The sequence below is a fragment of the Vanessa cardui genome, chromosome 5, assembly GCF_905220365.1.
Source record: "Vanessa cardui chromosome 5, ilVanCard2.1, whole genome shotgun sequence".
Classification (NCBI taxonomy): Eukaryota; Metazoa; Arthropoda; class Insecta; order Lepidoptera; family Nymphalidae; genus Vanessa; species Vanessa cardui.
Genome location: NC_061127.1, coordinates 6,218,713 through 6,232,846, shown reverse-complemented (window position 1 = coordinate 6,232,846; position 14,134 = coordinate 6,218,713). Strand labels below are relative to the sequence as shown.

Below are 14,134 nucleotides of genomic sequence, written 5' to 3'. Positions count from 1 at the left end.
TCCCCAAGAGGGTGTAAAAGGTTTAATTTATATGGAACTAGCATTTGCCCGCGACTTCGTTCGCGTGGACTTCAGGTTCGTCCCGTCTAGTCTAGTAATCGCTTAAAATCGCTTCGTAAATAAATGTATATAGTTAGTAGTTCTCGTATACAAAGTAAAGGATAAAAAATGGTTATTGTGGGTTATTCCTAAGAGATAAACATATACCATCACGGACTTTTTTGTAGACCTTTTTAAGTTGTACAATACTGTAGTACATTGTTTTGAACTATCTTGTAGGATTCAGTCAGCGTTTGCAATGTAAGCGCAAAAAATGTGTTTTTTTACGACCTCACATTATAAACCTCAAAAATTGTAGCCTATGTGTTATTCTGATGTATAAGCTATATTGTGGTAAAGTTTCATTCAAATCCATTCAGTAGTTTTTACGTGAAAGAGTAACAAACATCCATACATCCATACATACAAACTTTCGCCTTTATAATAGTAGTAGGATGGCAATTTATATGGAAATCCGTCATTTCTAAATTAGAACTTATGGTTCTTCGTTTTTTGGATACTAATTAAGATATAATAATAATATTGGGTGAAATACAAAGAGGTCTTTAAATAATGTAATTTTTTACATTAATCTATAAATATTTTCGACTTCCACGAGAGCAAAGCCACGGGCAACAACTTTATTATAAAGAAAACGATATGACATAAATATAATGTATACCTATCGATTGGAATCATTAGATTATGATATAATTGGATCATTAGTTCCGGAGATTAAGAGCTAGATATAAACTTTATATCAAATTTTACTTTTTTTATATTAAAATTCAGAGGAGTCGATGCACTGAAATAGTTTAAATTTATTTTAAAATATATCAGCAGGTTCTACGTACTGAGGTCAACATGAGAACTAAATTTTACATTCAGGTTGTTTATCAAATTTATCATACATTCAAACATATTTTTACACAAAACAATGTTGCCCTTATATGTACTTCTCAAATATTAATTGTAAAGAGTTTCATATAATATCAAGAAGTTTCTTTTTTGCGATGGATCACTCCATTCTGTAAAATGTTTTTTATTTCTATGTAACAGCTTAACTGATTTGTAAGACATATTTTTATAGTTCCCAAGGTATAGGGCGCATTGACGATGAAAGGATTGGTAATATTAACTATAATGTTCGCGTGAAGAGATGGGGGGTTGGTGGGAGTTGCCGGTGCCCAAAACGCCGGGTGCTAAGAATCGCTTAACCGTCTATACGAGTCTCCAATTCCTACGAGCGATTCCCCAGGGTACTGAGAACCCTCCTAGTAGCGTTGTATTCTCCTACTCGGTCTTCTTCAGCGAATCGGGTCTGCAGCACCGTCCACTGCCCGCTCCCATTCCGTTACCCCCTTCTGCGACATGACGTTTTTGTAGAAGGACCGCATTTCGGTCCAGCACGCCTTGCTACTGAGCATAGCGTTGATAACGCTAGGTAGCGTGAGTATCGCCACCAGAAAATGCCTCTGAGGCGACCGCGCAGCACACTCATTCAGGATGCGATACGCACCACACTCATAGCAGGAGGGCGATCACGATATCCCGTGGAGGTACTTACCGAAGCATCCGTGCCCGGTAAGGACCTGCGTCATCCTAAACGTGAGTGTGCCGTGATTTGTCATAATCCAGTGACTCAAGTGGGGAAGCACAAGCGACCCATTTGCCTAATAATGCTAAAACATACTGAGAAATAATTCGATAGGTTATTTTTGTTGATTGAGGATAATTTTGTGACATCATTCATTACTCGTTACTGAGTAATAATTTAAAAAGTACTAGTTATTTTTGTTGACTGAGGATAATTTTGTATTGTCATTACTCATTACTGAGTAAGACAATACCTAATTTAATTATATGTGTTAATTTAATGGTCAATTGTTTTTATTGCTGTTATGATTTAATGTTTTGTGTAGATACATTTTTTAATGTTCAATTTTTCGTATCATGTAAAATTTTCGGTGGCAACATGAAAATTATCAATTCAGAAACCTTCATATACCACATTTTATTGAGAAATAAATATTGTGAGGCGTTCAAAATTGTAATAACCAATTGTATCAAAAACGTTATTGTTATTTTTAGATAGAGATGAGATAGATTTATAGAAAAAAACCTTGTAGATGAGACTGGTAGGTAGACATACCAAATAAAACAAAAAAAATAATATTAATAAATAATGACAAAAAAGGTAAATGAGGTAAATAGTAAAAATGATTTGCTTTTTACAAATAAAAATATACACGTTATCAAACTTATCTTTCATTTGATTGTTATTTAATATATTAAAAAAAAAAAAAAACATTAAATAATACAGACAACGAAAATAGTATGTAAACCAACATTGTTTTAACATGAAAAATTAATTCAACTCTAAAGTCTGGTATCACTGGTATTACCCGTTAGCGTTGCCATTGTTATTTCTGAAACAATAAAATTCAAATGAGCGGATATTATGAAGCATATTAATTTTAACGCGAGTTATTTTAATAATAAATTGTGTTATTGGTGCCTTAAATGTTAATTTTCTAACAGTAATAAATATTGAATACCATTATAATAATAGAATGTTTCGGACGCTACGTTTTACTCGTCGCTTAATTGTACAATACAAACAAGATAACCAAGGCGGTGTATTAAAATTATTAATATTATTTGAAATGACGGTATATTAAAAATATAGCAATCGCCTGCGGCTTCGCTCGTTTTAGAGTGTTCATTGTCATGTGTTAGGCAACAAAAGCCTATGTCCCTTCATACCAAATTAAATCAAGTTCGGTTCATAGGTTTGGTCATGAAAGTGCGACAAACAGACATACATAATTACTTTCACATTTATAACATTAATATAGAAATAATATAGATTAAACTTTGTCAAGTAATCATATGACCTGAATATAAATAACATAAAATAAAAGAGACAAATCCTCAAACATAGCCAGCAACGAATCCGTTCCCTCGACAGACATTAGAAGGCGAAACGTGAACATCGCCTCGGGCGTTAGGTTAGTTCGTTATTATACACGGATGGAACACGAAGCAAAATAATTGCCCCGTTGAGATAGTTTCAAAAGACTGTTTTGTTTCTTCCTCTAAGAATATTCTTTCGAAAATCTTATCTACGAAATGTTAAGAAAATTGCCCTAAGTTACACTCTTTTACATATAATACCAGTATACTGGCGTTAGTGATGTGTGGTTGTGTTGTTATGTAAGATATAAATAATTCAAGCGAGTTGTATCAGACAACGCAGATGCTTGAGTTCCGTGGTCATGCAAATTACGCAAAACGAAGTTATTTCGGTTATTTGTGTTGTACGAATATATATTTCGTATGGTAATAACTGCACAATAACTTTGTCTACCATATCTGTCTCCCAAAGTTGAATAGTTGAAACGTTGATTTTATTATTCAACTTAACAATCCTAATTTATTACGTACTGTTGGATTATTATTTCCATAGTAATATTAGCGTAGTATCATTAGATAGATAAAAAGTAAAAACTAATTTGCTATTTATTTTAAAAGCAGGACAGACCCCTCGTAGGCAAATTAAGCTATGGTATATTTAACCTACGTACAAAGTAGAATAAAAACACAAATTTTTTTTACTATTGTAATTATAATCAGGTTGTACGTAAATTTTAATATCGCTACATAAATTAAAAATAATTGATTGACATTGACCATATCTAGGATTAAAATAGATAATGTAATAACTATAATTAAAATATCGTAACGTTATTTTCTACTACATTTTTAAATATAGTATATGCAATTTATAACGCGATCGTAGCTTTTTTATTACTTTGCCAGGACAGTTTCGACACAGTCGCCGTTGCTTTTTCACAACCAAACCACTGAACCAAATAAAATGAAATTGGGTTCAAGCAAATTTCAACTCCAAGGAAGAATATAGGCTCGTTTTTTATTTTTCTAACCTAACACTTGACGATCATACTCAAACTAGTGTAACATAAACACTATTAAATCTATAACGAGTTTTTGGGCATACTTTTACTGCACTACGAATATCTTGACTAGCTACGATACTTATACCTAAAGAGATACGACATTTTTTTAGTTAAGCTTCATAGAAAATAACTTATCTATACTTATAATAAATCTGTAGGGATGTCAATTCTGTACATGAAATATTTTTCCAAAATAACTATCAGAGGTTGAAAAGGGGTCGATACTGATGGCAAAAATGCAATCAGTAAAATTTTTGTCTGTCTGTCTGTCTGTCTGTCTGTCCATATAACCGTTATAGAAACAAAAACTACTCGACGGATTTTAACGTAACTTGGTACAATTATTTTTCATACTCCTGAGCTGGTTATAGTATACTTTTCATCACGCTACAGTCAATAGGAGCAGAGCAGTGAAGGGAAATGTCGGAAAAACGGGAGAAGTTACTCCATATTTTAAGCTTCCGTCGCGTGTACAACCTTAATGGTTAAAGCTACATAGAAATAGTGTATTACGGAAATGTTCTCCTTAAAATTATGTAAAAATTATCCCAGGACAGCCTTTGTCTATATTTTATGGTTGACTCACAATAACACGTGTCACTCACAATAGCTTAGTTGTTCGAAGCTTTCTGATTATATTTGTCTATTCCTGCGTTTATAACACTCTCAATCATCCCAAATTAAAAAAGTTAACAGTATTAACTATTCCATAAAATAGAAGCATAGAAATCGGTATAGAACCACCCAAGTTATACATGAAATACGCTAATAATAAAGCTATCGCACGTGAATACTAAATCTATACTACTATATAAATCTCTAGAATCTGTCTGTACACTTATTTTTGTCGTAATTCGTCATATGTATTCTTTTTGTGATTGACTGACATAATTTTTACCATTTTTGACATTTTTATCTGTCTGTATGTTTTGCTATAACTCAAGAACAGGTGCACCGTGCATCTTTATAAAAATTGGTAGACAGGAACAACATGTGCTTGCGCAAATGATAGGATATCTATATACAAAAATGGATGTGTTTGTATGTGTGTCATCGATAAACTCAGAAAGTATTTGATCGATCATTAAGATCAAATGAATAAATAGATTATGCTATCTGCACATTGATGTAACTCGCCACCAGGTAGCGCTGCGATATAAATATATCTACACCGTTCAACCCATTGTCACGAAAATGAGTACGTACAGGTATATTTTCACGGAAAAAGTGATTATTTCATCCGTCTTATTAAAAATAACCAACAGATGGCCCTTACGAATATCACGATGCATTTCTATGCCGATCAACCGATAAGTATAAAATATGAAATAAAAATTGAAAATCATTGATCATCATTGAATCAAATAATTTATATAAATAGAAACCACCATGCCATTGAAGAAACAAATAATCGGAACATCAACAATATATGCGCAGCGTCATCCAAAAGAGCTACGGAAACAACATACCAACAAGAAATACGTTTAGAAACAAATATAATCCGATTTCTATTTTGAGAGTTGCTAAAACAGTAAGTCAACGTAATGATCAAGTTCCAGATCTTCGAACAAGCATATTCAACAAGAGAAACTGAAAAACCTGACGAGCGAGCCCAACGACTGGATGATCAACGATTAAAATAGACTCAGTCAAGAACTAGAACCAATCTCAATAAATCTCGATGTGATCATTAGTTCAATGAATATAGTTTGCCCATATTGTCACGCTATGATGTTTAAAATAAACTGCTGGTATAGTGCTACTCCACTGGCAAAATGTATTTACCACAACTGGTTGAACCACCAGATCCTCTTCTTATCTACGTTATGGGAACTACTGAGGGGTCTGAATTTTTCCTTAAGCATATTAGAAATTACAATTCTTGCTTTGAAATGACATCATTTGGAGCAACAAATATTGTACATTTCAATAATTTCGCTTCTATATTTAAAGTGTATCATATGATTGGTTCACCTCTTCCAGTATCTAAATAAAATCTCCAGTTTTTGGAAATGTATTCCATGGACAACGTAGAAAAAGATTGATCATTCATGCATGTTCAGTACCACAACTAATCGAGAAATCATAGCTAAATTTAGGATTAGGTATGCTTTGTGAAAATAAATGTGTAGTTAAAGATTTTAAATCTGCTCTAGAAAGTGAAAAAACATATGAATCAAAGTCATTATTAATGAAGATAGAACGTCATTGAATGCAGAGCATGAAAGGCGTTTTAATGCTGCCGTAGCTCCTGAAGTCACAACTGTAGTTGTCGGTACAGAAATTACAAAACAAGGTATTGTTATCATTAAGCGACACAAAAACAATCAAGGTGTCGCTGAAACACATCAATCGTATGACAATTATTACGTTTATCCAATTATAGATGGATATCATCTCGGACTGTATCAATATATTCTCACGACAGGTTCTGTGACATCGAAGAGTTAATTGTATGGATTTTTTTGCTGTCATATAATGATTAGAGATAATCAATCTAACCATATTCTGAAGTGTCGTCAACTGTTTTAACAATTCATTGTTGACATGTACGCTATGGTCGAGAACGAACGATTAAACTACATTCGATACAACCAATTAAAACTCTGAGCCAAAGAGTACATTTATTTACGAGAAACAATATCGAATGATAAAGAAGCTGCTGATATTAGACAAAGATCTTCGTACAGTGGAAGTCCAAGACATATGCACGAATATGCTCAGGATACTTTGACGTAGTTCGCAAGTATTGACAAGGTTGTAAATGTAATAACATCGATATTCGATAGAACCGGACAAAAGAGGACGTGTCGGTTAGATGCAAACTTTTACAGACTATAGAAATTTTATTAAAAATTTCATCGTACCTATATAACATCTTATAAATTTGTGGGTATTATGTTATTGGTGTTACTAATCTGCAGCCTATCGAGAATATCTTTAAAGAAGATGAAATAGATGACGAATTTTTTTTTTTAAGAATTTGATTAGATCTCGACTAATGCCCAGCGAAGCGGGCGGGTATAGCTAGTTTGTAATATAAAGACAAACACACCTATTATTATTAACTAAGTAGCCATACATTATATAACAAGCCAAACGAAAAAAAAAATTGATACAGATTTACTAAAACAAACCTATTAAAAGCACTCCAAGTTGTTCCGTGTCACAGTATAAGGGCTCTTGAATGACTGTGTTGAGTTGTTGCTTGATCAAGGGGCTCGCGTCACACCATACCACTCGGCCATTACGCGACCACTCCTGTACGAGCATCTTGAGACTCTAAACAACATTACACATAATTAAATTACATAATCTATCAACATATGAAAAAAAAACTAATATAACAACATATACAATTAATTAAATATACTTAAAATTAACACTACCTTGTTGGAAGGTATAGAAAGATGAATACGCTAGCATAATAAAAGACAAAGGCAAATATGCCATGTCTCACCTTATCGTGAGATGAGTAAACTACATACATTTATTATGTGTATATTATTAACAATACCAAACAAGGAAAGCTATTTAGTTTGAAGTGCACGTACTCTTGTTGGTAAGGGATCGCCCACCATCAGGATACGTGATAATCTATATATGGAACTTAATGTTTATAAGAGGTAAACAGAATTTTCTAATAATTTAACTACCTCAAATTTTAATTAATTCAGGTAATTGTAAATCAGTACTGCACATATGACCAGGAATTGTGATTATCTGATTATCCGGACGTAATAGATCGAATGGGAATAGATAAGCTATGGATTCCAAAATGCCTGCATGAATTAAAGAAAAATACATTTTCGAGGAAATCTAATACGTTATTATTAGAGTTTATATATTTATTCTTCTATTTAATTAGGTTTATGTTTACTAATATAACTACACACTGTGAATTGAGACAAATAAATCAATTATATGTATAAGGAAGCGTGAAGTAATAAATTATAATTTTTCATTATTATTTAGCATGCAATATATAATTATACAGTTATATGTTTATAAACTACGATTTCATTATACATTCTTTGATAATATATTCAGTGCCTAAGTTTTTAAGAGAGTATTTATTCACGTATTATTCTTTATAGCAATAAGCCGGGCCGGCAAATAGTCCACCTAATGATTACTGGTCATATCTATTTATATGTATTGAATTTGTAACTAATATGAGTATATTTATTATGATGATATGATATGAGTGGTTAGAACGCGTGCATTTTACCCCATGATTGCGGGTTCAAACCCAGGCAAGCACAACTGAATATTCATGTGCTTAATTTGTGTGTATAATTCATCTCGTGTCCGGCGACGAACGAAAACATCGTAAGGAAACATGCATGTGTTTAATTTCATAAAAATTCTGCCACATATGTATTCCACCAACCCGCATTGGAACAGCGTGTTGGAATATGTTCCAAACCTTCTCCTCAAAGGACAAAGAGCCCAGCAGTAGGAAATTGACAGGCTGTGGTTTTTGTTGTTGTTGTTGTTGTTGTCATATTTAATCAAGTAACGCACACCAGATTATAAAATATGATATTAAATGGGCTAATGTTAGCAATAAAAGTATCATAAGCAGAGACACTAAAATAAACAATTAATGGATTAATCTACCACTGCCACCTTCAATTACTACAGTATACTGCACTAAGTGAAACTTTACAGCAGCTATTTATAGCTGTACAGTCTAGTCTGCTAGCAATCATGTTCAGGTTTTTGTTGGAGCTGACACGAACGTTACGGCTTCAGGATCACCTTTTTCATATTATTGCGTAATAAAAATAGTCAAATATTGACTATTTTTGCTTCAGTGACTATCTGTGAAGCATTTGAATCATTGGAACTATTGAAAAGCTAATAAAGTTGTTTAATTGTGTATGATTTTCGCTAAATTGACTAATTCACCTTTCAGACCGCAGCAAGTACCATAAACAGTTTATGTTTGTCAGGATTCGATCGAACTTATCCACCATGACATCTTACTTAAACAATATCCGACCAACCGACCACATATTGACCGACAATCAATATGAATTAAGTACTTTTTTTTTCTTAATAGCTTTTTTTTTCTTAAAACTTCGTACTCAAACAACCAAATGGTAAAATCGAACGTGTGAATTTCACATATGTTTAGATAAAGACTTCCTCGTATTAAAAGGAACGAAAAGGTCTCGAGAAATTCTGTACGTCTCGAAATAAATTCTGAGAGCAACATAATATGTGCACACGTACATATACGCGCTAACTCGCAGTGCAGTGGCAGATTTAGCTCTTAATCCTTCGCCTTGATAAAAACCTGCTCTAGCTTTTCAACAAACACATATCCTATATTTTATTTAATGATATTATAATGTAATAATAAATTTTACCTATTACACATAAGTGTATATCTGAAAATATTTTATGGTAATAGCATTATGTCGCAGAAAATGTCAAATAATTGACTTTTATTTTTAACATAATGATAAGATTTTTGAGAGGGAGGCCAATAAAGAATACAAAAAAGTAAAGTAAAGTAACAGCCTGTAAGTTTCCCACTGCTAGGCTAAGGCCTTCTCTCCTATTGAGAAGAGGGTTTGGAACATATTCCACCACGCTGTTTCAATGCGGTTTGTGGAATGCACATGTGGCAGAATTTCGATTAAATTTGTCACATGCAGGTTTCGTCACGATGATTTCCATCACCGCCGAGCATGAAATGAATTATAAACAAAAATTAAGCACATGTAAATATGGTAGTGCTTGCCTGGGTTTAAACCCGAAATCATTGGTTAAGATGCACGCGATCTAATCACTGGGCAATCACAGCTAAAAAGTAAAGAATAAATAAATATGCTATCTGATGGTAAATAGTTTTCACCGCCTTAGACATGGACACTTCAAGGCAATTTTAATTTATTTAATTCAATTCAATTTTAAACAAATTGGAATTAAAATGGAATGTATATACTCGCACAATTCTCAAAACGAAAACCTATAATACAAAATATTAATTTTTAGCGATAGAGTATAATTATGTTACCTTAAATATAGATATATTTATTACACAGAAAAATAGTAAATGAGTTATTAAAATAAAATCTCATAAAAAACCTAAGTTTCTGATAAAATTACATTGATAAACACAAATTTTTAGATTTTGTTATAAGGCTAGTGATTGCAACACATCCCATTGGGAAATATATGTGTAATTCAGTCATGTTTTTATTTCTGAAAGAACGAGATTATTGAGTTATTTTTCTTTTATTTCGTGTTAGATATTTTCTGTTTTTCTTAAAATATACATTTATTTTATTTCAAGTATTATTTCATTTCTATTAACAGAAGCATTCAGATTTATATCAGATTTTGATACCGAAAATTCCTCGTACTGAACATCTCTCCAATTTCCCGATATTTTACAACTATTTTGGTACTGATTGAATATCCATTTCTTAGTACTACGGTTACCGTCACTATCAATTGTCTGAAAAATATAATAGATATTTATATAGATATTTATCACACTATAACTGTAAAAGGCGTTTATCAATCTTATCTCCATATAATTTATTTAAGCTATATAACTGTTTTATTTAAATGCAATTAATATAATTTGTGTATTTTTTTCGTAATAACTATCAACATTGAAACGCAATGCCCAATTGGCATTCCACGTCGACGGCGCACAAAGGCAGGATGTATTAGTCGTGGGCGCATGCCATACACGCTTAAGAATATCTAATTTATTGATATGCAATCTCTCAGTATTTTTTATTTATACAATTTTCCGCTGTAAAAGTATACATTATTCTGTTGTCCTAAAGAAGTAATTTTAGTATTTCAATAAATATTTTATATTTAATTGAAAACAAAATCTTAAGAAGATTTAATAAACTATAATAGGTGTGCTTTCACACGTACACACTTTCACACACAAGCTCAAAAATGATAGATAGAAATTGACAAGCGACATTGGCATAAGCGCCCTTAAACGCGTTAAAATCCTTACATTATATCGAGTGAGACTGGCTGACACGAATAAACCTTCTTTATAATTTACAGATCAATATTTAATTTTTGAATATCAAATTGTATATCAAAATAAATTGAATATCAAAATATGTTGATAAAATAACTTTCATGTACAAACCTTTGTAGAATAACCACAGAGATTTTATTGAGCAACGTGAAAATTTGGTTTCGATTGTCCTCCACTTAAAATTAGTCACTTCGTATTTTTAAAGCAATATATATTTTTCACTGCAAATCTACTATAATCTAATAATAATCTATACTATAATCTACTTAAGCAAACTTTATGTTTATAAATTTCATGGAATTCTATTGCGCACACAAATAAAATAAATAATTAAATTGATATCCATGTAAACGCCTCTATGCGAAAGCTCTTTGTCAGTTACGAAGAATTTTTTGTTTGAAATTTGCTACAAAATCGAGTAATACGCGCCTCCAATATTATAAATAAATGAAAAAATGTATTTATTCCCTTTTCTCGTTTTCATTAGCGTTCAACGCTCGATATTTCCCCGCTTTAACTTTTATTTTGCGTTTGAGCAATTACGTCAGCTTTCCAATAATTTTATTATAATAACGACAATCAGTCATGCAATGTATAAAATATTCCATATTCAGTCGATGGTGTTATAAGGAGATATATGCATAATACGTTCCGAATAGTTCATTCAAAAAATGTATATAAACCACTAATAAATGTGAACAACAAAATTAAATCTATTTTTGCTTAAAATATCATGTCTGAAAAACGAAATGATAATTTTATAACTTTAAATTGATGTTATCAATACGTTACAAATATTTATATCCATAGGATATATTTAAGCGTATCGTTCGATAACCCACAGCTACGCTAACCTAACATAAAACAAATACGCTGAACGGATTTAAAGCGACGCGACGTGACTGACATAATTGGCTTACATAAATATAGAATTAATTTACAGGACAATAACAACACGAAAATAGTACGATAATGCAGCTAGTTGTGTGTTCGCATCAGCTTAATGCGAACCGCAGACCGCGACTCAAATCACATGCATGTTGATATCGAGACCGCAGCCCGTTTTAATTTTCGCCTTTATTCCACAGGTCTGAATAACGATCGCGATGTGCGCTTACCGAAATCATGGAAAACTACGCTATTATTGACTTTATTGAGAGAACAATAGATTGTTTAGACAAAATTCTATTTAAAGTTATATAATACCGAGAAAAGACTCGCCTTCGTTTTGATGTTAAACCGAATTTAACGGTACTATATATTATTTTGAATTAATAAAGAGTAATCTAAGTTTCATTGATTACAATATAATATACGTTTTCTCTTAAATAGTAATACTAATAATAGTTTATAAGTAATATTATGATCAACAAGACTTTCGTGCATTTTATGTACACAAAAATGGTGTATAATATTATTTAAACAGCTCGATTTTACAATGCAATTATTGAAATAGTTCGTCGCTGGAGCTACCATTCGAATTTTATTCAATAAATATACCGGAGGAGATAATAAATAAAGCAATAACGTCATCTCATTCGACGTGAAGTACCTTAATGAGGCACACTTAAGCCTTTAATGAGGTTATCATCATCGCAAATACAAAATATATATGTTTTTTTTTTTGCCACATTTAAAAACCGAACTCGTAAACAGTTAAAGAATGCATGTTATAAAAGGGACTTTAAATATAAAAAAAACAACTAGTGTTTATAGTAGCAGGGTGAAATTATTATCAGGAGTTCCTAATTAATTGTAAAATTCATCTCCCAACTGGGTTAAAAGAGGATGAAAGTTAGTATGCTCGTACGTCATTTTTATAATTAGATTCAATTTAGGTTTATTTTCAGTAAAAGACAGTCTTTACATCTATTCTAAAAATGTATCATGTAAGAGGATGAAATATGTGGATGAATGACTTCCGGAAGTTCTTATAAATGTTATAAATATGGAAAATTTACTAAGGTATTATTTTTGAGTAAAATACAGCTATAACAGCTTATAACAAATAAAAAGGGTGTCATTGGGGATGAAAGTTGTATAAACAAAAGTTTTTCATTGTTCATTGTGACTCAAATATGGATATTGGTCTGTATGAAAATAAAAAAAACTCCTTTACCTTTATTGCTTATAATATAATGGATTTCTGTTTAGTATTTCCTCTCTTCAATACACGGCTTTTATTTTTAAACGATTAACAGTTAGGAGACAGTGAGCCTTCTGTCTTGAGTTTATAGGCTCTTTGATTGGTGGGACTCTGTTTATCAGCTAGTCTTGTAGTTAGTATCGTGGAAAATAATACAAATTGGTATCCAATGAAACGGTTGCTGGTTTTGTAAAATAACAACACTAAAATATGGAAATTCTCTTTCTTAGATTAGAATGACATTTTATAAGACACCAACAAAGGTTTTAGTATACATTAATCCTAAGCCACATCGCAGCCGTACCAGCGTCGCAAGTTACCAGCGAATTCCCTACATTTAACAATAAACCGACGATCATAGAATATAATAGATAATAATTCAATTAGAAAGTCGATGTCTATTTTTAAAAATATTAGTAGAAAAGACTGACATACATAATCAACAAACAATGGCGTGTTTAAGCTAACAGGCGCAGTAAAGACCTCCGTTTATTGTGTATGCTGTTTTTCATATGATTTTTGAACATTCTAAAATATAATTTATAACAATGTTTTCTTAAATACATTTATTAGAGAATCTGTACTAATTAATGTATAATAATTATAAATCGGTTTAAGCGACACTAATACGTATCATTTTCAGTTTGTTCAATTGAATATAATACATAAATTATCATCATGAAATGATAACGCGATTCAGAAAATCGAGCTGCAAAATGTTATCGTTGAAAATATATATAAATTTTATACATACAATAAGCATGTATGCACCTTTGTAAAAAATAACGAGTTTCATAAAAAACACATGGTTTTACAGCAGAAAGGACCACAAAAGCCTCTATCGGTATTTACCGACACGGGTAAAAAAACTTTTATAACGGATATTACATTTCACCGCTCCTACTATTCTTTATTCATATTTTTAATTTTGCTGCATAC

At 31.7% G+C, this 14,134-nt stretch overlaps 1 protein-coding gene across 1 annotated transcript in view; it reads right to left on the bottom strand.

Annotated features, from left to right (window-relative positions):
• Nucleotides 1-2,306: 2,306 nt before the first annotated feature.
• Nucleotides 2,307-14,134, bottom strand: part of LOC124530003 (sodium-independent sulfate anion transporter-like) — a 72,568-nt gene continuing 60,740 nt past the window's right edge. The window contains exons 11-12 of the mRNA XM_047103975.1: nucleotides 7,157-7,301; nucleotides 2,307-2,468 (exon numbers count right to left, since the gene is read on the bottom strand). Coding sequence (XP_046959931.1) covers nucleotides 2,419-2,468; nucleotides 7,157-7,301 — 195 coding nt within the window. The 3' untranslated portion in view covers nucleotides 2,307-2,418. The remainder of the gene's footprint in view (nucleotides 2,469-7,156; nucleotides 7,302-14,134) is intronic.